A 24,367-nucleotide genomic window follows, 5' to 3' on the forward strand; every position below is an offset into this window, starting at 1 on the left:
AAATACCTCACGCACCTGTCCCCCGCCACCCCCTCGGTCTTCATTGTAATACCTCCTGCTTTCTGGGCATTGGGGTGTGGTCGCCTCGCCTCCCCCAAACCTGAGGACATCCCTGGTGAGACGGGCCTTCCCCTGCCTCCCTCGCGGCCAGCGGAGGACGCAGTGCGTGGAGCTTTGGGGTTGGTGCTTGCCCGGGGCCGGAGAGTGTGCCCACAGGCATCGGCTAGTTGAGTTTCTGGGGCGTTAGGGAGCCCGTGGGCCCAGAAAACGTGTCTACTGCTGCTTTGTGGATGGGTGGCTGGTTCAGACCAGGTGGCCTGTGTAACTTGAAGGCCGACAGACGTGGTGTTCAGCAGGCGGGGGGCAGGGGGCGGGGGGCGGGGGTAGGCAGAGCCCCAGTTCTTCCTGTTGGCTCACGTGGTCCATGCACTCTGACCTTCGACCTTTTTTGCGGCCTGGTGGTGAGATTATCTCCACCAGGAGCACCCGCAGCCCCTCCCCTTTGACTGACATCTCAGCAGCTCCAGTGGGACCTGGGTGAGGGCGGCCATCGTGAAAGGGGAGGGTGTCCACAGCTCCCCGACCACGCCCCTGGGGGGCCACCTGGCAGAGGCGAGCCGAGAGCCTCCCCGCATCGCAGGCCTAGTCTAGGGCGTGGCCTTGACCGAACACGATAAACGGCGGCTGAGACCGCGGGGGTGGCCGCGTTGGTAGGCTGTGTGGCGGCTTCCAGGCTGCTCCTGAGCCTGCTGCTTTGCCTCGTGAGGGGGGTGGGGGTGGGGGGTGACGAGGCTGGAGCGCGTGCACAGGCTCTGGCTCACACCTGAGTGGAATGAGCTGCCTCCTGGAGGGCACTCTGTACAAACCCGCTGCCCGGGGGGAGGGGGGAGGAGAGGGGAGGGGAGGGGAGGGAGGGGGAGGTTCTCTTGGAAAGGTGAAGGAGTGGCCCTCCCTTGGCCCCAGCCCCCCCCCCCCCCCCCCCCCCCCCCCCCCCCCGTCCCTCTGAGAAGACTGCGCGGAGCACAGCGCCCCCTTCCTTCTCTTCCCTCTGACATCCGCCCTCTCCGCGGCCTTGGAAGTGGCACACGGCGAGGAGTAAGGACCTGCTGCAGGGTGTCCTGTAAATTTATGAGACGGCTCCTGCCCCTCCCAAGTCCAAGAACTAGTCTTGGCCACGGCCCTCCTCCGCTTGGTAAGGGAAGGACCCGCCAGGGCGGCAGAAATAGCAGGTTAGACGCAGGCTCCGGTCTGCGTCCGCCCCCACGCGGGTGGTTGGTTGGGGACTGGCCCCTGTCCTTCAGGGAAGGGCGGGCGCAGGGGCGACAAGCAGAACTGACGCTCACCAAGCCCACGCTCCTTGCCAGGCGTCAGGCCGGCACCTTAAGCACATTTCTCCCCGTCATTCCCCCCGAAAAGCAACACACCCAGAAGTGGAGGCTGTTTGCGCCGTCACAGATGGAGATGCCGGACGGTCCAAGGGCACAAGCTGGTAGGTGGCAGAGACAGGGTTTGGAGCCGAGTGTCCTTCGGCCCCAGAGCCACGGTGCCAGCCCTCTCACCATAAGCACACGCCTCGGGGACGGGCCAGTGGTGGACGCCACCTCGGCGGGGCCCCAAGCGAGGGCGCCAGCTGGCTACCCATCGTCTGCCAATTGTGGGGAAGCCCCCAGGGACCCTGAGAGCGAGGGCAGAGGGGCCTGACAAAGCGCACACGCTGAGCAGGTTTGACTGGCCCCCTCTACCGTGCCCTGCGGCCTGGCGCCGCCCGTGGGTCAGCCAGCTTCCTCCGCCTGTTGCAAACGTGGCCCTCGGCCGCCGCAGCTGTCACCACCCTGAGCCGGTCCTGCTCTCCCAGCAAAGGCGCAAGCTGCCGCGTGGGCCGAGTGTCCTCGCCACGCATATTTATTCGAGGTGACTCCGGTTGACAAAGGGAAGTTTCACTGTGTGATCGTCTGTCTCCTTAATGTAATTTGTTAAATAAATGTTCGTTTTGACCTTTTCCCGGGTCGCTGCTGTCTCTGAAGCCACCTGATAAAGCGCCCCCAGGCCTCCAGCTGGTCCCCCTGGCCTCCCAGCCTTCTAGAAAGAGCTGGTGGGCTGGTCCCACGCCAGAGAATCGGGAGGCCCGGGAAAGGCCGCGCTCTCTGGCACCAGCCTCAGGAATGCTCCCTGAGCAGGAAGTCCCGTTGCCATAAAAGCACGTGGGACGTGTGCGCTTCGGCGGGTCACAGTGAGGAATGCAGCCCCTTTCATCGGCGCCTGCCCTGGAGCCCTGTCTGCGTGCAGAGGGCCTGGCCCGGTGGGGGACACGCAGCTGCGTGGTTTCGGCCCCGTCCCCACTGCTCACCTGCGTGTAAGAAACGGCCGCTCCCAGCGCCAGGAAGGGGCCGCAGGGCCCCGGGACACAGGCTCCCTGTGAGGAGCGTCAGTTCAGGTTTCACCATCAAAGCGCTTTGCCTTTACAGGCGACCTTTGCGTGTTTGGGCTCGACAGCACGGTCTGGGCCTGCACTGCCTCCAGCCCTGTTCATGCTGGACTCCGGGGAGACCAGGGCGACCCCGAGGGTCCCCACAAGTGTCAGCGCCTCCAGCCCAGGCCCCGCCTTTGGCATCCCTCAGGTCTTTTCCCACAGCAGGAGGAGAGGAAAACCCCTCCTCTGGGGTCTGGGTTCTGTGGTGCCGTCCATAGTGTGTGCTGAGTCCCGCCCAGGACGGGTCACCAGCAAGTGCAAGTGGTGGCCTTTGGCATCCAGGACCTTTGGCACCAGGACCCAGGGTCTGTCTGCAAGAGGCCTCAAGGGGAAGGCAGATGAAAGGATGCTCAGAGCCCCGGAGAGGCACCTCACACACTGGCCTTGGGGGGCAGCAAAAAAACAAATCTACACACAGCAGCCAAGGCCAAGGCAGGGTTAGTAGCCAGACCCAGAGGACACTTCGAGCCCAAAGCAGGACCTGGCCAAGCCTCAGATCCAGAGCCAGGGAACACCTGTCTCCTGTCTTGCCCCACCACCTTGTCTGCCTCTACCTCTCATTCTCTCACACTCTGACTCTCCCTCTCCTGTGCTCTGCACACCAGCATTCTTGGCACACACAAGTGGGTGTACATACAGTCACCCAAGTTTACACATGCTCATTCAGAAGATCCAGAGGCAAGAGTCCCAGGTCAGACTCTGATTGGCCGGCCTGGGTCATGTGACCCCTTCTATTCCTGGTAGCTCTGGCCCAGGTGGGAGGGGGAATATGTGATCACAGAGTACCTGGAGCCAGTTCAGGTTTGGGTCCTATAGAGGCATCTGCTACGGAGGAAGGCAGGACTGTGGGCAGAGGGGTGGGAGACCTTCCCAGGAAGATGGGAAAGCACCCCACCAGGACATCCAGGTGGCTGCTGGGAACTGTGAGGTGGATGACACATCATTCATCCTTTCATCCATCCGTCTAGCCATCCGAGTTACGTGTGAGCACCTTCCGTATGCAGGTCCTGAGCCGGGCACTGGGGATTCAGCAGTGGCATCCCTGTCTTCACAAAGCTGATGGTCTAGCCCAGTGGTTGGCAAACTGCAGCTCACGAGCCACGGTTTACCTCTCTGTTGACTAATGAGTTTGCCAACCACTGGTCTAGCCCATCTCACTCCACGCAGTGTGTACACACCCCAGCCATCTCTCTCGTACTTCTCCCCTTGCTCTGCCTATTTTTTCCAGACAAACTGGCTCATCCCTAAAACTTGGGGGCATCCCTGAGCCCCACCCTTGCCTTTCCCCCTTCTGCATCCTCCCAGCAGCCGGGAGCAGCCCGTGTCTTTATGCTTAGCTCTGTCACTGGCCCAGTCACACAGTTCCAGGAGCCACCTGGATGTTCCACCCTGACCTCAGCGTATCCCGAGCTGAATGTCCCATCTTCCTCCTAACCCCACATGGCTCCCCTTCCGACATCTCCATCTCTGGAACAGCGCCACCACCTCCCCCAGAGTCACCCACGCCACCCCTGGAGCCATCTGGGGTCACCTCCATCGCCAGCTCATCTAAATTTGTTTTCAGACTCGGCCACTATTTTCTCTTCTTGCTGCTCCTTTTTCAGTTCTGGCCCTCCACTCTCCTTACCTGGATTACAGCCCTTCCTCCGCCTCCAGGGCCTTCCCCTGTTGGCCATTTCCCACACCGCCAAGATCCATCTCACAAGACGTACCATGCTTTGCCCCTCACCCTCAGAATGAAGTCTAAGTCCCTCCGGTTTCTGCACACCACCATCCTACGTCTGACCTCCACCTCCCACGCCAGCCTCAGCTCCCACTAATCTCCCTGCTATGTTTCTGGTTCCCTAAACTCTGTGCTTCTTTGCCTTTGCATATGCTATTCCCTCTGCCTAGAATGCATTTTCCTGATTTTCTGCCTGGTGAACTCCTATTTGTCCTTCAAAACCCTGCTCGTACCCCTCCTCCGTGATGTCCTTCTTGGCCCCTTGGAAGTAATGGACACCCCACCCCAAGCCACTCCATACATCACACGGAAGGGGTATACGTCTCGCTTATTATACTGCCCTCCCCATCCACAGAGGTACTCAATCTGAGCACCAGCACAGGCCTAGAAAAGCAGCAGGCGCAAGCAAATACTCTTTGAATAGATTTCCTGAAGCTGGCGGGGAGACCAGACTCAACTGCTGAGAAGCTCAAGAAGAACGGACCCAGTGGCACTTGCTGTGAGGCTTGTGGCCACTCCAGGGACCGTGATGACCAATGGCCAGCCTCCCTGGATGCCAGAGATGAGAGTGAGCCCTGGGCCCTCGTCCAGCTTGTCTCTGAAGCCGCAGTGCCCAACATGTCCCATGATGGTGGGGTGGGGGCAGGAAGAGGAACTGCCACAGAGTACTGGTTCTCTCCCTCAACCCCAACTCATGCCAGAGAAAGAGAGAAGATGGATGGACCACAGGACCCAACACTAAAGCGAGGAGGGGCTGGGGCTCAGAGGGAGGAACAGCAGCAGGCCCGAGGGAAAGATGGCCAAAGACACAGGTGAGAGATGGCGTGGGGGGAGCAGTTTTCTGGCTGTACTCATCATTTCCCCCACGGGGCCCCCACGCTCATCCTTTTACCACCGAAACAGCAGCTGGGCCCCCTCTTCCCCTCTCACCATACCTCGGACCAGGTAAGGGCAACCAGAGACACAGGATACAAAATCCATATACAAAAACAGGTTACTTTCCTGTACGATAATAATGAACTCTCGGAAAGATAAATTAAGAAAACAGTTCCATTTACAATTGCATCAAAAAGAATAAAATACCTAGGAATAAATTTAACCAAGGAGGTGAAAATGAAAGACCTGTACACTGAAAACTAAGGCATTGATGAAAGAAATTGAAAATGACACAAATGGAATTTATTTACTCACAGGTGTTTTGTGTGTGTGTGTGTGTGTGTGTGTGTGTGTGTGTGTGTGTGTGGAGTCTTTGGGGTTTTCAATATACGTATAATATCGTGTCATCTGCAAATAGGCAGGGATCTTGGGTGTCTTCTTAAGGGTCTGGATCTCCTGATATGGGAGGACAAGGTTGGCACAGGTTAGAACATCTGAGGTTCATTCACCCCCCACCTTTTCCCGAGAGGGCACAGGGTTTGCAACCTTGCCTGCACATTAGAACTTCCTGTGCCGGACCACACCTGGGTCACTGAAATCAGAGCCTTTAGACGATGGACCCAGGAAGCAGTCATTTGTCAAGCTCCTCAGGTGATGTCAACGTGCAGCCAAAGTTAAGAACCCCGGGCGTGGCACCAGCCAGTGGAGCCGAGAGTCCCAAGGAACAGTGAGGTCACGGGCAAGAACATACCAGAAGAGCTAAACAAGACGTTGACACCAGAAAAATGGAGAGACCAGACAGAACGTGAGTTTACTATAAATTAAAAAACAGCTCCCAATAGACACAGGAGGACACTGGAAACATTAGGCAGAAGCAAGTTGCTTTGAATAAGAGTCTGTTGGTTTTGAAATACTGAGACTAAAGACGAAGAGTAACAGATAAATCAGCAGTTGCACTTGACGATTTTACTACATTTCTCCCAGGTTATAAAATATGAGCAAACAGACAAGGCCAGCATTATCCTCATACCAAAACCAGACAAGGATACTACACGAAAAGAAAAGTATAGGCCAAATATCCCTGATGAACATAGATGCAAAAATCCTCAACAAAATAGTAGCAAACTAAATTCAACAATCCGTTAAAAAGGATCATATTCCATGATCAAGTGGAATTTATTGCAAGGATGCAAGGATGGTTCAACATCTGCAAATCAATGTTATACACCACATTAACAAATGAGGGATAAAAATCATATGATCATCTCAATTGCAGACAAAGTATTTGACAAACTCCAACATCCATTTATGATAAAAACGCTCAAAAAAGTAGGTATAGAAGAAACATACCTCAACATAATAAAGGCAATATATGACAGCTAACGTCACACGTGAGGGTGAAAAGCTAAAAACGTTTTCTCCAAGATCAGGAAAAAGATAAGGATACCCATTCTCACTACTTTTTTTTTTTTAAATATATTTTATTGATATTTTACAGAGAGGAAAGGAGAGGGATAGAGAGTTAGAAACATCGATGAGAGAGAAACATCGATCAGCTGCCTCTTGCACACCTCCCACTGGGGATGTGACCGCAACCAAGGTACGTGCCTTTGACCGGAATCGAACCTGGGACCTTTCAGTCCGCAGGCTGACGCTCTATCCACTGAGCCAAACCAGTTTCGGCCTCACTACTTTTATTTAACCTAGTGTTGGAAGCCCTAGCCATAGCAATTGGGGGAAAAGAAAAAAAGAAAAAAAATTAAAGTCACCCAAATTGGGAAGGAAAAAATAAAACTGTCACTATTTGCAGATGACATAATATTATACGTATATTGAAAACCCCAAAGACTCCACACACACACACACACACACACAAAAGCACCTGTGAATAAATGAATTCATAAATTTGCAGGATACAAAATTCCTGTACAATAATAATGAACTCTCAGAAAGATAAATTAAGAAAACAGTTCCATCTGCAATTGCATCAAAAAGAATAAAATACCTAGGAATAAATTTAACCAAGGAGATGAAAATGAAAGACCTGTACACTGAAAACTGTAAGGCATTGATGAAAGAAATTGAAAATGACACAAATGGAAAGATTTTTTTAATGTTCAGAGGTGGTTAGAATAAATAACTGGAAGAATTAATGTTGTTAAAAAGTCCATACTACCCAAAGCAATCTACAGATTCAATGCAATCCCTATCAAAATTCCAATGGCGTTTTTCACAGAAATAGAACAAAACAATCCTAAATTTGTATGGACCACAAAAGACCCCAAATAGCCAAAGCAATCTTGAGGGGAAAAAAGAAGAAAGCTGGAGGCATCATGCTCCCTGGTTTCAAACTGTATTACAAAGCTACAGTAATCCTGTATAATAAAGAGGTAATATGCAAATTGACTGTCATGCCCTCGAACAAGATGACCACCCCCATGTGGTCACAAGATGGCTGCCACAAGATGGCTGGCAGAGGAGGGCAGTTGTGGGCAATCAGGCCAGCAGGGGAGAGCAGTTGGGGGTGACTGGGCCAGCAGGGGAGGGCAGTTGGGGGCAATCGGGCCTGCAGGGGAGCAGTTAGGTGTTGATCAAGCTGGCAGGGGAGTGGTTAGGTGGTGATCAGGCTGGCAGGCAGGCAAGCGGTTGGGAGCCAGCAGTCCTGGACATCCCCCGAGGGTCCCAGATTGGAGAGGGTGCAGGCTTGGCTGAGGGATACCCCCCACCCCCGTGCATAAATTTCATGCCTCTTGTCAAAAATATATGACAGTATGGTATTAGCACACAGACACATAGATCAATGGCACAATTAATTTATGACAAAGGAGCCAAAGTTATACAATGGGGTAAAGACAGTCTTTTCCATAAATGTGTTGTGGAAACTAGACAGCCACATGCAAAAGAATGAAACTGGACCGCTATGTTACACCATGCACTAAACTGAACTCAAAATGCATTGAAGGCTTAAATGTAAGACCTGAAGCCATAAAACTCCTAGAAAAAAGACATAGCAGTAAACTCCTTGACATTGGCCTTAGCAATGAGTTTTTGGATCTGACTCCCAAAGCAAAAATAAACAAGTGGGGCTACATCAAAAGAAAAAGCTTCTGCACAGCAGAGGAAATCAATACAATGAAAAAGCAACCTATGGAATGAAGAAAATATTTGCACATCATATATCTGATAAGGTATTAATATCCAAATGTATAAAGAACTCATACAACTCAATCGCAAAACAAACAGCCGATTTAAAAATTGGCAGAGGATCTGGGTAGACACTTTTCCGAAGAAGACATTCAGATGACCAACATCTATGTGAAAACACGCTCACCATCACTAATCATCAGAGAAATGCTAATCAAAACCACAATGAGCTGTCACCTCACACCTGTCAGAATGGCTATTATCAAAAAGACAAGAAATAACAAGTGTTGGTGAGGAGGTGGAAAAAGGGAACCCCTGCCCCCTGTTGGTGAGAATGTAAATTGGCGCAGCCACTATGGAAAACGGTATGGAGGTTCCTCAAAAAATTAGGCATAGAACTACCATAGGATCCAGAAATTCCACTTTTGGGTATTTATCCAAAGAAAACAAAAACACGAATTCAAAAAGATATACGCACCCCTTTGTTCACTGAAGCATTGTTTTCAATGGCCAAGGTATGGAAACAGCCTTAGTGTGCACGGTGGATGAAGAAGATGTGGTATACACACAAAGAATACTATTCAGCCATAAAAAAAGAATGAACTCTTGCCATTTGCAGCAGCATGGAGGAATCTCGGGGGCATTCTGCCAAGTGAAAGAAGTCAGACAGAAAGATAAATACTGTGTGATCTCACTGATACGTGGAATTTTTTAAGAACAACGATAAAAAACAAAGCTCGGAGATACAGAAAACAGAGTGGTGGCTGCTAGAGCCAGCAGGTGGAAGGGGGGCAAAATGGGTTTAGGGGATCAAAAGGCATAAACTGCTAGTTATACAATAAGTAAATCATTGGGCTGTAATACACCACATGGTGCCCATAATTAATAATGGATCCTCTAGTGCATATCTGAGAGTGGCTAAGTATGGTGACAGATGTTAACTAGACTTATGGTGATCATCGCACAATATTTACAAATATTGAATCATCGCCTGAAACTAATGTTGCATGTCAATTATACTTCAATAAAAAATAATTTTTAAATTTAAAAAGTCACTAATAAACAGAGTCCAATTATTAATCTTTTCCTTTAAAAATGGCTCTTATATCCCACAGTACCTTCTGTTGGAGAGGAGTCCCGGAAGATGGGGGTGGAGGGGTTCGTGGAGGAGACAACGCCTGCTGAGCTCTGGGGGGTATTGGATTGGGGTGAACGATGCTCTGAGTGGCAGGTAAATCAATGGAGGGGAGCACTGTACTTTTCACGGGGTCCCAACAAACGTGCACGGAGGACCGCGGCAGTGCGCCTTACGCATCATCACCAGCCCTGCACTGAGGGGTCCCTCCCCCCACTTAGCAGACATGGAAACAGACTCCCGGGAGCTCAGAAGCTCACAGCCAAGTATGCGCAGCTTCCGTGCTGGGCCCGAAGGCACCTGAGTTCCGTCCCCCCCAGAGGAAGTGTCCCGTCTGCAGTGGTTCCTCCGGGGGTCAGAGAGGCCCAGCTCGGCCACCTCCCCAGTGTGTGAACCTGAGGCTCTGGGCTCACAGCAGCCAGCCACCAGGGCTTCCCAGAGAAGAAACTGTGCTCAGACCCACCATACACTTGGCTCAGGGTGTAGCTCAGTGTCGGGGGACACCCAGCAAAGGGCATTTGCCTTGGGGAGGCCCCCAAAGGCCCCTTCTATGTGGGCAGGAAGGGAGACAGGGTGCAAGGTGCCCTGTCCACCCAGTATGGGAGCCGTTGGCCTAGTGCCATGGTCGGCAAACTGCGGCTCGCGAGCCACATGCGGCTCTTTGGCCCCTTGAGTGTGGCTTTTCCACAAAATACCACTGCCTGGGCGAGTCTGTTTTGAAGAAGTGGCGTTAGAAGAATTTTAAGTTTAAAAAATTTGGCTCTCAAAAGAAATTTCAATCGTTGTACTGTTGATATTTGGCTCTGTTGACTGATGAGTTTGCCGACCACTGGCCTAGTGCATGCTTAGGCCTGGTGCATCCACGTGCCTTGGCAGGAATTTGCCAGAAAATCCAAGTGCTCCGGGCTAGTACCAACCCCACTGCACCCATCACTGCATCCTGCTGGGGGGGGCGGCCGCCTGGGCTACAGAGCTGCGGGGTTGGGTCTCTAGCACCCACCCCACTGACCGGCAGGCTCCAGGGTGGCCCTCTTGCAACCCCAGAGAGGAGGGACGCTGCAGGGAGCAGACGCCCGTTGAGTCCCAGCCAGGAAGCCGGAGGCCTCTGGCACTTTTCTCCTGCCTGTTTTCTCCTCCGAATGGGGGCGGTCCTAGGCGGATCGGACCGGAGGCCCCACTCTGTCTGGGGCCCGGGCTGCCGCACGGGGGCGCTCTTCTGCACCAGGCCGGGCCCTGGCTCTGCGGGGACCCCCCCCCACCCCCCATCCTGGCGGTTCTTGCTCCTTGCAAAAAGCAAGCAGAGCTCAGCTGGTTCCGACGGTCGGAAAATAAATGCCCAGCTCCGCACTGCAGACATTGATTTGGACCGCGTCCGGCCTGCACCCAGGGCCTTGCAGGACCCTCGTGGGTTCCACCCCTGCTGCACCCGCTGGCTAGCGGGCAGAGGCCCGAGGAGACGATGGAGTCCCGATGGAGGACAGGCCGGCCCAGCCTCGCGGTGATCTGGAACCCGGATCCACAGGAAGAGCCTGAGCCAGGGGACAGCCAGCTCTCGGCTCTGCCCTCACCTGCGCTCGGCTTGGACAGGTCACATCAGGGAGCCTCAGCTCTGAGCCTCAACCTCCACATCCATAAAATGGGGACATCCACAGTCCCTGCTTGGAAAAGTCGCCGAGGTTAAAGGAGACGTGGCACTGTTGTCCAGCGTCCGGGCCTGTCACAAGTGACCTCCCTGAGCCTCCTTTCCCCAGCCCTAGAATGCGATGACAATGTCCTTACCTCCCGGGGTCACCGGGGTCAGCATACCCGTGAGACTGCAGCCGCTGCCCGCTCCCCCTGCGCTGTCAGCAAACAGCTACTGGGGCGAGGAAAGCTCAGCCGAGGCCCCGAGCTGCAGCCACAGCCTGTGGCCCAGAACCCCACCACGGCCCTTGGGGATCCAGGCCACCCAATTTGGCAGCTGCTGGCGGGGAGCACAGCTGGTGCCGCCCCTGGTTCCTGGCTGGAATGGGGCTCCGTGTGGAGCCCACAGCAGCTGGGAGGGAGTGAGAGGGGAGGCAGTGCCCCCCCCCCCCCCCCCCCGCTGGCCTTCAGGGCCCGCTCTGGCTGAGTCACCTGGCAAAAGCACTCAGCTTTTGACACCATCCAGAAAATGAAAATGTCCCAGGCGTCTAATCCTTCCCTTCCTTTTGGCAACTTAAGCCGCCCCGAAACATAACCAAGGCGGCGAGCGAGCGAGCACAGTGTGAGCCTCCACGCGGGGGTGGCGCCTCCAGAAAAGCCCGCCTCAGGGACCCGGGAAGCAAAGCCAGGCCTGGAGTCAGACTCAGACTCAGCAGGGATGGGTGACCCCGACCCCCCGCCCAGCCCCCCTCAAGGTGCCTTCAAACCAGCCAGCCTGAGGGGCACCCCGCGAACCCTGCCTTTATTCCTAACCAGGGCTGCTGCCTCCCCTCATCTCCCCCACCCCCACCCCCCAAAAAAGAGAAATATCTGAAATGGTCTTTGACTGGAGTGAGATTAATCCTCCTGACAGTGTCCCTGGGCACGTGTTTTTATAACCTCCCTCTCAAATGAGAACCATTTGTCGCAGAGAAGCTGGGGGGGCCCAGCCCCACGGCGGGGCAGACATCACCGGCACCTGATTGAATGTCAAGGACAGTGCGAGGGGCCAGGGCCGAGGCGAGAGCAGGATGTAGGCAGCGATAACCTGTCTTTTCCTGGTCTCTGTTGGGCCCTCAGCTCCAGCCAGTGGCAGAAGCGGGAGGATGCTGACTCCCCCTACACCCGCCCTACACCCTGGGACCGCCAGCTTTGCCTCTCCGAGCCTTCCCTCCCTCATCTGTAAAATGGGAGCGATGCTGGCCCTATGCCAGGTGGGTGCCAGCCCAGTGCCTGGAAGATAGTACACCCTGAATGTCTGTTGAAGGAGGCTTTTAAACACGGTCTCGGCCACCTTGGAACTCCTGGTCGAAGGGCAAAGTACCCCGGGCTGGGGCCCTCCAGACAGCTGCCAATGTCCATCCTGAACGTGGCCCCGCTCCCCCTCCCAGGTCACCCCTCGGGGAGAGGCTGTCCCTGCCCAGAACTTGAGTTGCTGGCGCTTTCATATGGAGAGGGCTGAGCTGAGTTTATAGGCCTACAACGCAGTTTCTTTAATTAACTCGGAGCCCTCTGTCGGTGGCCTCTCCCCAGCACAATCTTCCCCCCACCCCCAGGTCCTGTTTGAAGTTTGCAAACCCCCCTTTCCCACCGCCTCTGCTTGCTGAACCAACTGCAGACCCTTCGGGCTCAGCTGGGAGGATTTAGTGGAGAATTGCAATCATGGGCTCCCGGCTCAGACTTGCTGCTCCCCCCCAAGATCTCCCCAGAAGTTTGATACTCGTGCAACGGAGGCTTGAGGGAGGGTCTCGGAGGATCTCCGAACTCCGAATTGTACCTGGGCCTGGGGGCAGTTCACAGCCCCGACACAGAGGAAGGGAGCCCCGACGGCAGGAAAGATGCGGGTTCCTGAGACAAGGCGGAGGCACCGGAACGCGTTCGCTTTCAAGAAGCTGCTTAGAAACCGTTTTTCCGCCTTCACCACCGCCTCCCCGAGCCGGGCCACGTCTGTGCAGGTGTCTGGATCTCCGCGGTGTAAGCCCCTGTGGGTCCGGGGGCTGGGAACGTGGGGTGGGGGGGGTCTGAGTCTCGGCCCTGATGGTAGAATGTGGTAGAATGGGACACGGAAGCTGCGGAGCTGGGCCCCGTGTACCGTTTTCCTTCGGCCACGCGGCCCGCCTCCCCCACGGCACTCCCGTGGCAGCTCCCAGACGCAGGAGCCCACGCCCTCCCACGGAGCTGAGCCGAGAAGGTCCCGGGACGGAGGCCCCGTGTGCGCTCATCTCTCTCTTCCTCTGGGCGGGCCGACTCCCTCCGTTTCTCCGAGAGTTCTCTGCGGTGATGGGTAAGCCGGGGGCCCCACGGCCGGGGCCCTGGGGAGCAAAAACATCTTTTGCCGTTTTGCGTCAAGCCTCCCACTTCTTGCTTAATAAGTGCTGAAAGCGGCACAAACAGCAAGACCCCGGCTTTCCGTGACTAACAAGATGACCACATCAGGCAGCCGTGCCCTGGTCCCCACTGGGGTGCGAGGGGTCCGGTTCCCTCCCGGGACCTCAGCAGCCGCGCTTTGAAGCCCGGGCGAGGCCGCTGCAGAGCTGGGAGCGCGGAGCTGGAGCCAGAGGAGCGGAGGGGGCGAGGGCCGGCCCCCCCCCCTCGCTGGGCACGGGTTGCCCTCGATAAAGAACCGCAGCTTCACCCAGCCTGTGCTGATCCGCTTCTTTCAAAAGCCCTTTCAGATGGTTTCACTTCTCTGCCCGCTTTGTTGAAAGATGTAAAAATTTCCAACCACCGCAAAGTAAACATTTCAAAGCTCCCTCTTTTCAGAATCCATCACATTTTCAAAAATCCCTTGAATTCCATCTCTCCATTCCCCCCCGCGCCCCCCCGCCCCCCCCCCCATCTTTTGCTCTCCTTGGACTCGAGTGTTTTTCATTAATTTCGAAGCAGTCCAGGTAAAGCTGGTGTTTTCGAGCCGTGTTTTACGGGCGGGAAGTAGCTTTGTTATTTAGGAGATGTATTAGATAAGTCGATGTCTTGTCAAAATCAGGCAGGTTTTCTTTATTAGGGTGAAATCGTAATGAACTCATCTGCTTCTAATATTTATAAAGAGAAGAGAGGCCATTAATTCTACTGCTTGTGAATAAAACCATCTGTGATTTCTTTCCATTTGATGGGCTTTGGTTTTAATATACATTTTTCACAAATAAGCGCAGAGATTTTTTGGCGAAAATGTCACATTCAGGATCTCATAAGGGAAGAATGCAAAGGGAGGAAAACGAAATGTTTTGTTAGCTAAGTAATTTCTCACCTTTGGAGTGGGGAACATTTGAGCCAAGTTTAGCACGTTAGGTGATGGAATCGCCCATTCACCGCTAATGCGATCCATGACATGTTACAAGGTGGCCACGTCCGTTTTGAAGTTTGTTTTCCTTCGGGAATTACACAGTTCGTTTAACCTAATCTGTCCTGACACTTGAATTATAATATTATGAGCTTCTTCAGGGAAGTAAAACAGTAGTTGCCTGCTCAAAAGCAAAGCAGAAGTTAATAAAGTGGGCAAAATGTCAAGGGAAGGGGGCTAATCGAATCATGGAGTCATTCTCTGGGGAAAACACAGTCAACGGGCATTTTTTTTTCCGGTGGAAATCTGGGATGCCTAATGACATATTTCCATCCGGGAAGAAATCTGAACTCTGAGATCCAACTTGATTAAACCCCAAACTGCACGGCCTTGCCCCCTGGGACCACGCGGGGACTTTGACTTCTGGGTGTCAGAGCTTAATTAAAATATCCATCCAGCTGCTCTCCCCTCGCCACGGGGCCCCAGAGGAACCAAACCAATAAGCTTAATTCCATTAGTTCACCTGCCTGTGTGCGCAGGGCTGCGGTTCAGGAAAGCATCGTCCGAGCCGCCCTGTAAACCCAGCGCGGCCGCCCCTGCGCGGGCTCACGGTCCTGCAGGTGGAGTCCCGAGTGACACTCAGCGTCGCAGCTCCCGACCCTCAACACACACAGCTATTTTTAATCTGTCGCCCGAGAAAGCGAAAGTGCCCAACGAGTCATTAGCAGGATTTCTGGGTGTTATGACGTATGCATCGTTTATCATAAAATAATATTGGCCGAGTTCTCTGCGACTCTATGCTGAGCCTTTCCCATTCGTGTCTCCGGGAAATCGTCACTTCCACCCTATGAAGTCAACACCCTTACAAGCCCACTTGACAGGTGAGAAAACTGAGGCTCCGTGAGGTGAAGTGAGCAGAAGCCCAGAATTCTCAGGCCAGAGTCTGAGCTCTTCCCCCCAGCAGTGAGCGCTTCACCGATGGTTGACATTTTCATTAACATTTTAATTAACTTATTTTATATCAGCCCTACACACACAGTATACAACTCAGAAGGTACAGAGGCTGCAAGGGGAGGGGGTGCGTACCCTTCCTTGGCCCCTGTTCCCCTCCCCAAGGCGGCCACTTGGGACGATTTCTGGCGTCTCCCTCCAGAGTCAGGCTTCTACCAGCAAATCCGTGTCTATTGCCTTTTCTAAGCGCACATATGGAGCGTAACAGGTATGCTGTTCTGCCGTTTGCTCTCTTAATCATGTATCTTGGCACGTTCTCCATCTCATTCCTTTAAAGACTGCATGCCATTCCATTCCATCGATGGAGTTGAACCATATGAGATTGTCAATATCCAACCATTATTTCACCAATAAAAACGCCAACTTCATGCCGTTTACCTGATCTCCTTGTCAGACATGGAGGTGGTTTCCTCCCTTCGAACCTATAATAGTGCTGTGCTGTGTGTCCTTTCTCACCCGGACAGCTAGGACAGATTCCTAAAAGGGCCACTACCTGCGACATGGGTGAGTCGAGTCCCTTCTCTGGGCCCCAAGTCCTCGGAACGAAGCGGGTACATCGCATCGTTTCTGAAGCCCCTGAGGCTCTATTGTTCTGCACACTGTCATTCCCCCATTCGTAATTCCGGCTCAGAGCCAGAGATCACCCACCACCACCTCGTGAACATAACCTCAGCTCCGGCTCAGGGTCCCCCAAATCACTGTGGAAACAAATACAAATGTCTCCACCCAACACAGACGCCCTCCCTGCCGCTGGGTCTGTCGGCCAGAGAATGAGCCACCACCTCCCCTCCCCCCTGCCACCCCCATGATCAATACAAACGGAACAGAGCTCCATCCTGGGCGGCAGCGGCAAGCCTCGGCTTTTTAATAAGGGGATCTCAGAGGATATTGCATTCCTATGACAACGGCCCACAGGCCTTGAGTTTCAGTGTCAGAACCTGTTTCCTGTCAAGGTCTGCACTGGGGCCTGCCGGCCGCTGGGTGGGGGTCTCTGGCTGAAGCCAGGCTGGTGGCTGCCGAACGCCCGCTGCAGAAACCCGCCCGCGGCCCCGGCCCACCGCCCGGCCGCGGCCCCTGCGGGCCACCTGTTCCCCACGGCAGCCACCTCGCCAGCTGGCCCGCGGGAGCCCACGGGATCTGCCGCACAGACCAGGTTATTTACGGCTTGCCCGGGGTCCCGGCGAGCAGGCATCTCGGGATGACGGCCGTTCGCCTTAAACAGGACCAGGTACCCGGGCAGAGGGGCAGCCAGTGTGAGCGGCCATACAAACGGCCTCTTTCCTCGCTGCAAATTAATCTGATCAGAGCGGCTCACGGGAACACCCTGTGCTGGTTCCTGTTTGAGAAGACGGGGAGAAGGGCCATTTACGAACTGTCCGGGACAAACCGGGAGGCTGTGGAACCACCCAAACAGCCTCGATGCCTCTGGGTTCTGTCCCTTGAATCTTCTGCCTTTTTTTTTTTTTCTTTTTTCTTAAATGATCTGCTGATGCAGAGCAGGGCTGAGAAGGACAGCCGAAACAGAGAAACAGCTGGCGTGGGAGCAGATAGGATCGCGGTGATTTATTTCCAGGGATTTGATATTTTAAGTTATTGTTGTTGTTATGTGTGGGCCATAAATCATTGTTTAAAGTATCTGTTAATAGAGTGTTTTATTCTTAAAAAATAATAACTCTTTTTTTCCTTCTCTCTTTCAAGTGGATGGGTTGTTTCTCGAAGCCGAACCCTCGGGTTTTATTAAGAGACGGGACAATAAATAAGAACATGTCACTGCGTCTCTCCACTGGGAAATCTCTGCGCCCGATCTTCTCATCAAGAAGCGCCGGTCCTTCCCGGCGTTAGCAGGGGAAAAAAGGGGGCTTCGAGGCGATTGCTTAACGTCCTGTGTTTGAATGTAGGGAAGTATCTTTATTCCTCTGGCTTTTTAACTACTGGGTTCATGTCTGGGAATTTAAACACTATGATGGGTTCTCTCAAAAGGCAGCGCTTAAAATTGCATCCCTCAAAGCCCTTAAAGTCAGGCCCTGAAGCGCTCCTACCCCCCCAGCCGGGTGGCGAGGGATGATGACAGCATTCCTTTGTGTGGCAGCAGCCCCGCGTGGGCCCTCTCCCACCCTCTGCTGAGAGTAACTGACTGGGCTGCAGCTTAAAACTAATCTTGTCCTTGGCTACCCGGCAAGAGGTCAGGCGGAGAGCCCTTCAAACACCGTCTCCGGCGAGATCTGAAGGCTCCGAGACGATAACGCCTCGGACAGGGCGGGGGGGCGGAGGGAGAGGAAGAATAAAAACAAAATTAAATTTTTACAATTAAGTATATTCCTCCTTTTTTTTCATTTAGTTAATTTCCAGCCGCTCACGTTTATTGCACATTAATTATGCATACAGCTTCTGTGCGACTTAAAAAGTGAAGAATGCGATCCTTATCCCTTCTGGAGGACCTGGCTGCCGGCTGGAGAGGCCTCGGGTCAGAAGGGGCAGGGGCTGCCCCCCCCTTCAGCGGTGCAGAGGGGGGACAGGGATGCTCCACGCCCCCACCCTGTGCTCTCAGATCTGGCCACCTCGGCTTACTGAAAAGCTTTTCCTACGCCAGGGGTGTGACTGCAGGCCCTGGACGGTTGACTGGATGTGTTTCTGGGCCAAATCTAAGACTTCACACCAGCCCCTGACCAGCCCCGTCATCCTGTCTTGGCCAATATCTGTGTTCAAACCCGCTGGCCCAGGCCTGGGCACTCAAGCAGGCCCCCTGGGGTGGGGGACATTTCCTTCCACCCCTTCCTCCCCTCCATGCCAAAGGAGGCCGAGGAGGTGGAACCCGAGGGGGGAGCAGTCAGGGGTGGGGAGAGCCTTCTCCTAATCCCACCCAACCCGGCCACAGGGACCCCCAGTGCCCCTACAATGGCCTCGGGTGGGAGGGGCAGGTGGCCTCTGCCAGCCGCTGTGTGACCCCAGGCCAGGCCATGTCTCTGTTCTCCTCTCAAACCAGCTGGAAATCCCCGTTTGGCCAGGACCTCCGGCTGGGCCCCGAGCGGGGCGCCCTGCTCCTCGGAGGCCTGCATTTCCTCTTCAGTCCCGGGACCCGGTGTCAGTCCCAGATCCTGAGCTTGCAGCCATCCTCTTTCCTGCACAGGTTCCGAGCAGACAGACCCAGGACCCAAGCCCAGAGCCGCCCGCCCTGCTGCTCTCTGACCCCCGGTTCCTCACCTCAGACAAGGCTCCACACGGGCCCCTCCTGGGGTTTGATTGCCTCCAGCCTGGGCTGAGCACCCAGGACACGGGAGCTCCCCCGAGAGAGGGTGTGGACACCTCATTTGACAGTTGAGGAAACTGAGGCTTCGGGAGGAAGATGCCCCGCCCAGCCTGGACACTGTAGGGCCAGCTGTGGGGCAGCTCCCAGGGTCCCCCTGGGTCCCACCACCCTCAGCTCATAAGGGGCTGGAACCTGGCCCTTTGCTCCATCCACTGGTGGTCATGCCATTGGTCCCTCTCTGCCTACGGTCACTTTTGTGGCGGGTGTTTTTGCAGGAAGGGGGGCCTGGCACAGGGACTCTTGGTCCCTGGGTCTCCCTCCATGTACAACCACAAACCAGTGATGTGGCTATCAGCCGGGAACAGACTGTGGAGCCGCCACCCCGCCGAGGGCTCAGCAAGCTGGGGCCCGCGCGGCCAGCGACACCCACAGCAGGCAGGCAGCCACCAGGGGCGGCATGGGGTTGAGGCGGGGGCGGGGGGGGGGGGCAGGACGGCCCGCACCCCACGCTAACCCTCCCCAATGTGCCACGGTCAGGAGCTTTGGGCCTGGGCTGCCCCTTCTGTTTGGTTGTTTTAATAAAAATTACTCTCCCAATAGTTCTGCGGGGATGAACCATAAAATCTCTCCCCCTTCTCTTCTGGATTCCCCACCCCTTTCTGCAGTGACGCCGTGACGAACTTTAAAATAAAATCGTCATCATAAAGAAGTCACCCGTGCATCCTGATAAACAACATGTTGAACGTTTATTACTCTGCCTTCTGACAAACTAAAATGTGAAAATAGGCCAAAATGCGGGTTTCATAAAACAAATTTTCGTCAAGTCCTTTCCTTGGACGAAATGCCTCAGCTTCGTCCCGGGCCACAGCCTGTCCAGCACCAGGTCCTGGGGCTGACGTCCCCAAGTGTCCTGGGCTCCGTCGGTCACTCCCTGTGACTGACCAGATGCCAGCTTTCCCAGCGAGCCGCCGGGCAGCGCTTCACCCGACGAGGGGGCACCATCCCTCTGAAACGGGGTCTCACACGGCGACCGGTCCCCGGCACCCAGACCCGGTAAAATACCCATCGTGTGAAACTGACCCTCGTAACCATTTTAAGTGTAGGTTTCGGGGGCATTAAGTACATTTACACGGCTGTGCAACCATCGCCGCCACCCGCCCACAGGACTCTTTTCATCTTGCAAAAATTTCATCTCCACTAAATATAACTGCCCGTAGCCCCTCCCCCAACCACCTTCCCACTTTCTGTCCCTATGAACCTGACCCTCTGGGCACCTCCGGTAAGTGACAGCATGCAGTCGTTGTCTGTTTGCATCTGGCATATTTCGCTTTGCTAATGTCCTCCTGGTTCATCCATGCAGTGGCCTGTGTCAGGATGTCCTTCCTTTGTAAGGCTGAATACTATTTCTCTGGCCCAGACGCTGCTTCTAACAGGTACACGATCACATACTCAAATACACATCAAAATACCTCCCCTCCACCGCTCACCCGCATCCCAGCTGAGCGTGGATGGTCCTGAGGGGAGCTGGAGATTGGGGTGTCCCTGACTCTCCCCACAGGCCCCTCTCCCCTGGGCAGGGGCAGAGCGGAAGAACAGGAACATGAAGGAGGGCCCAGGGGCAGGCTCTGACCTTAGATGCATTCAGTCAACAGATACCTCCCGAGCACCTACTGTGTGCAGGCACTCTGCCGCCGCGGAACCCACGGATTTGTGACCGAGCGCCCCTCCACCTCCTCCAGCTGTCCCGAATGGGGACTCTATCGGAAGGCAGCCTGGCTCAGTGGGTTCCGTCCCTCTGTTTGTTTTCGAGTGGAGGTGCTGCTGCTGCTTTTTTTTAATATATATATATTTTATTGATTTTTACAGAGAGGAAGGGAGAGGATAGATAGTTAGAAACATCGATGAGAGAGAAACATCTATCAGCTGCCTCCTGCACACCTCCCACTGGGGATGTGCCTGCAACCCAGGTACATGCCCTTGACGAGAATCGAACCCGGGACCCTTCAGTCCACAGGCCGACGCTCTATCCACTGAGCCAAACCGGTCAGGGCTGCTGCTTCTGTCTTAACTAATCATCAAAACCCCTGCCTCTCGGATTACTGTGGATTTTCTCCAAAGGGTAGTGTGGGCTGGCCACGGAGGAGAACAGCCTTATTCGTAGGAAACACGCCCTGAGATGCTGTGGGATGGCACCTGAGACATCCTTCCAAACTCACAGCAAAAGGCACTCAGGAGTGAGTGCCCACACAAGCAGAGGGGTGAGACGTTTCCCTGCGTGGGCCCTCGGCCTGGGCACGCGGCATCATGTCCTCTGCTCTCAGCTCTGCTAGGAGCGTGAGCGTTTTCACCGTGAACGGTTGGGGGGAGCCTTTGCTCTCAGCCCGCCCCTCCCTTTATTGCTATCTCCCTCCGCGGGGATGTGGCCCGGAGGTCCAAGGGGCCGTGTCAGCGAGGAGACGTGGAAAGGACACTCTGCCAGGGACACGAGCAGGAGAGTCACGTGGCTCTGCCCACAGTTGCCGGCACAGCCAGTTCAGAGGGGAGCATAAAGGTGCTCCAATACCCCCACCCCCAGGGCACCCCATCCCCAGGGGCACCCCGTCCCCAGGGACACCCCGTCCCCAGGGACACCCCATCCCCAGGGGCACCCCATCCCCAGGAATACCCCTTCCCCAGGAATACCCCATCTCCAGGGACACCCCGTCCCCAGGGGCACCCCATCCCCAGGAATACCCCTTCCCCAGGAATACCCCATCTCCAGGGACACCCCATCCCCAGGGGCACCCCATCCCCAGGGGCACCCCATCCCCAGGGACCCATTAGGACCACAGGCAGGGCTGTCACCAGACACCAAGTGAGGGATCGGTCCCCGACCTCCCTCCTCAGAGCAGGGCCACACTGGGATGCCCCGATCAGTGGTGAAGCACGTGGCACAGAATCCATTGCTAATCAGAATCAGAAACCCCTCCACGAGCCCAGGAACCACATCCATCTCGCCCGCTTCTGTCTCCCAGGTGCCACCCCAGGGCCTGGCACAGAGCGGGCACCTGATGGAGTGACTTAGAGCTTGCAATCCAGTCTGTTTTCCCAGGTTAGAATAAAGTTGAGGTCCTCCTCCTGGCCCAGCTGACCACAGGGCTCGGGGCTGAATGGCTGGTGGTGGTGTGACTGGGCCCCCCTGCTCCCTGCCTTTCTGGGCGGCAGCAGCGGGGGGTGAGCAGCCCCTGGGGACGAGGGTAGAAGGATGCAGCTGGGGCCAGAAGGTGGGGGGGGGGGAGGGGGCGGGCAGGCCACTAGGTCAGGAACAAGGCTGCCCTGGTCAGAGCCAGGGATCCAGGTGAGCCTCTCCGCCGTGGCCTTTGAACCGAACCCTCTCCCATGGAAGGCCGGGCCTGGGATGCTCAGAGGAGCACCTGAGAGGGTGTTTTGTTTTACTCATCAGAGATCAAAGACAAGTCCCACTGGGCTGGGGATCCCCGGGTCCCGGGAGCCAGCGGGCAGCCAAGAAGGGCTGCTGGAGGCACCAGGCCCTTCCCTCTCCCCCTGCCCCACGGGCCGGGCTTCGTGCCCCTCCCTTCCAGATGGCTACCCAGGGCAGCCAGGCCCGGGGACCTCCGCTCTGGAGTCTGGCTGGCTTGGTGGCTGTGGCCTCGCAGAAGGCCCGGGCTCAGGTATATGCGGAAACGAGGGAGGGACGTGCGGCTGAAAGACGGGTGTGCCCAGGGCCTGAGGGCCAGCAGAGGTGCAGCCCGCGGGAAGGCCAGTGGTTAGGAGCTGGGCCGTGGATGGCAGAGCCAGTCCCATCCTGTCTCTGACCCGCCGGCCACCTAACTCTCAGAGCCCGCACCTCTCTCCTGTAAAAGGGGCTCACTTGTCTGCTGCACTACCGTCCTCGTCAGACACGGGGCTCGGCGCCCGGCCCAGGGGGCGCCCTCGGAGCCTGGGCATCGTCACCCTCACGGCTGCAAGAGGCTTGCGTGTACCCACGGGCATTTCGGCCAATAGGGACACTGAGGGCCGTGAACCCGGGCGACTGGCAAGCAGGTCTGAATACGGAACCCCGCAAAGCCCCCTTCTCACGCATCGCCCGCAGCTAGGGCCCGCATCCCCAACGCCCCATCCCCGGGGGGTGAGATGGCCGTGTCCCCCAAGGCAGAGGCCAGAGACCTTGGCCCTGCTCTGCTTGCCATGAAAGGGCAAAACCACCGCAGGGTTCAAAAGGAACAAGAGGAAAACCTGGTAACTCGTCCCAGACGGTCCGTCCGCTTTATCAAAGCCGATCCCGGGGAGCAGCGTCCCCACCAGGAGGGGCCCCGGCCTCATTAGGGAGCTCTGGGAACGATGAAAAAGCCGGGCCGCCATGCACATCCCCGGACAATTAGGCCTTGTCCCTCTGCCTTCAAAGGCAGCCTCGCTGTGCGTGCGTGCGTGTGCGCATGTGCATGTGTGTGCGTGCGTGTGTGTGTGTGTGTGTGTGTGTGTGCGCGTGCGTGTACACGGGAAAGCCTCTGTGTGCGTCTCTTCTTTCTCTGTCTTTTTGGCTCTTCGCTGCTGTGTTCTCTCTCTCTCTCTCTCTCTCTCTCTCTCTCTCTCTCTCTCTCTCTCTCCTTTCCATCTATTCTTTCCCTCTCAGTGTGTCTCTGATGATCCCCCTTCTGCCTGCCGGGTACCCACAGACGTCCCAGACCAGACAGACACCGCCCCTGCAAACCCAGCCTTCATGTCCTTGGAGCAGGTTCTAAGACACTGCCCCCCGCTCCCCACCCCCCTGACACTCAGCTTGGCCAAAAGATGGGACGGGTGCAATCACTCGGCCAAGTCCTTCGAACTCCAGTTCTGCCATCACGAGTACAGAATGCGAACTATTCCCCCAGAGCAGGCGCCGGCTCTGGTTTCCGGATGCCGCCCTTGGATGCGGCCGCAGTCTCAGCCCAGATTCTTCCCCGCATCCCCGCGAGCACCGCCCACCCCTCCCCATGGAATGTCTCTCACCCCACCGTCGGGAGTCCTATGCAGGGGCAGGAACACCCCTCTGCACCCTTGTATGCTGCTGGGGCCTGTCTTTGGGACACGGACTCATTTCGGGAGTGGCACCCCAAACAGACCCAGGCCCCATGGGCAGCACCGGCCTGCCCAGGCCTGCCAAGGCCGCCCGCCGCCCACCCCTGGCACCGGGGACGTTTCCTGGAACCGACACCACCCCTTGTGAGACACAGATTCCGACATCAGGCAACTGTTTGAGGGGACCAGCGTGTTGCTTTAAGTGAGAAGGCAAATTCTAGATACTTCTTTTTGTCCTAACACCAGAGGAAGCAGGCCCAATATTTGCAAAATTAGAAACAGCCTGGGTCTCAGGCCTTGGCTGATGGCACTCGGGTATTAATCCATTAAGGCAATCAAAAAAGCTTAAATAAAAGCCTGCAGCCTGCAATATACATGTCCATGAACAAGCGGTAAAACTTCCTGAAAAGGTGATTTCAAAGCCATATTGCCCACGCTTGGCAAATTGCATATTTAATTATTTTGTCAGTCCCTCTTTCTCCTCTAATCTTCGGGGAAAATGCCTTGGGACATACGAAACCAGTTAGGATAATTAAGGTTCGATGGAATTAGGTGTCGGCTGATTTCTGGGAGAGATGGCATCCTCTAACCTGGTCCGAGATGTGTGCAGACCCCGAAAGGCAGTAACGTCTGTAATGTCTGCCTTTCTAGAGAAAGATCAAAGGTCTTTTGTCCCTTTCAAGATGTTTGTAGAATTTGTTTCCCAATTATCCCACATTTGCGCACTGGGACATCCTAGTTAACTCTTTGATGGCACC

The 24,367-nt window shown here is 55.4% G+C and overlaps 1 protein-coding gene across 2 annotated transcripts in view; it reads left to right on the forward strand.

Annotated features, from left to right (window-relative positions):
- Window positions 1-17,616, forward strand: part of MVB12B (multivesicular body subunit 12B) — a 159,091-nt gene extending 141,475 nt beyond the window's left edge. The window contains exon 10 of one of the 2 annotated variants that reach the window (XM_080668686.1): window positions 17,000-17,616. In XM_080668686.1, coding sequence (XP_080524812.1) covers window positions 17,000-17,143 — 144 coding nt within the window. In that variant the 3' untranslated portion in view covers window positions 17,144-17,616. The remainder of the gene's footprint in view (window positions 1-16,999) is intronic. The other variant, XM_080668688.1, reaches the window with a different exon arrangement.
- Window positions 17,617-24,367: the final 6,751 nt, after the last annotated feature.

Source organism: Plecotus auritus, assembly GCF_963455305.1.
Source record: "Plecotus auritus genome assembly, chromosome: 5".
Lineage (NCBI taxonomy): Eukaryota > Metazoa > Chordata > Mammalia > Chiroptera > Vespertilionidae > Plecotus > Plecotus auritus.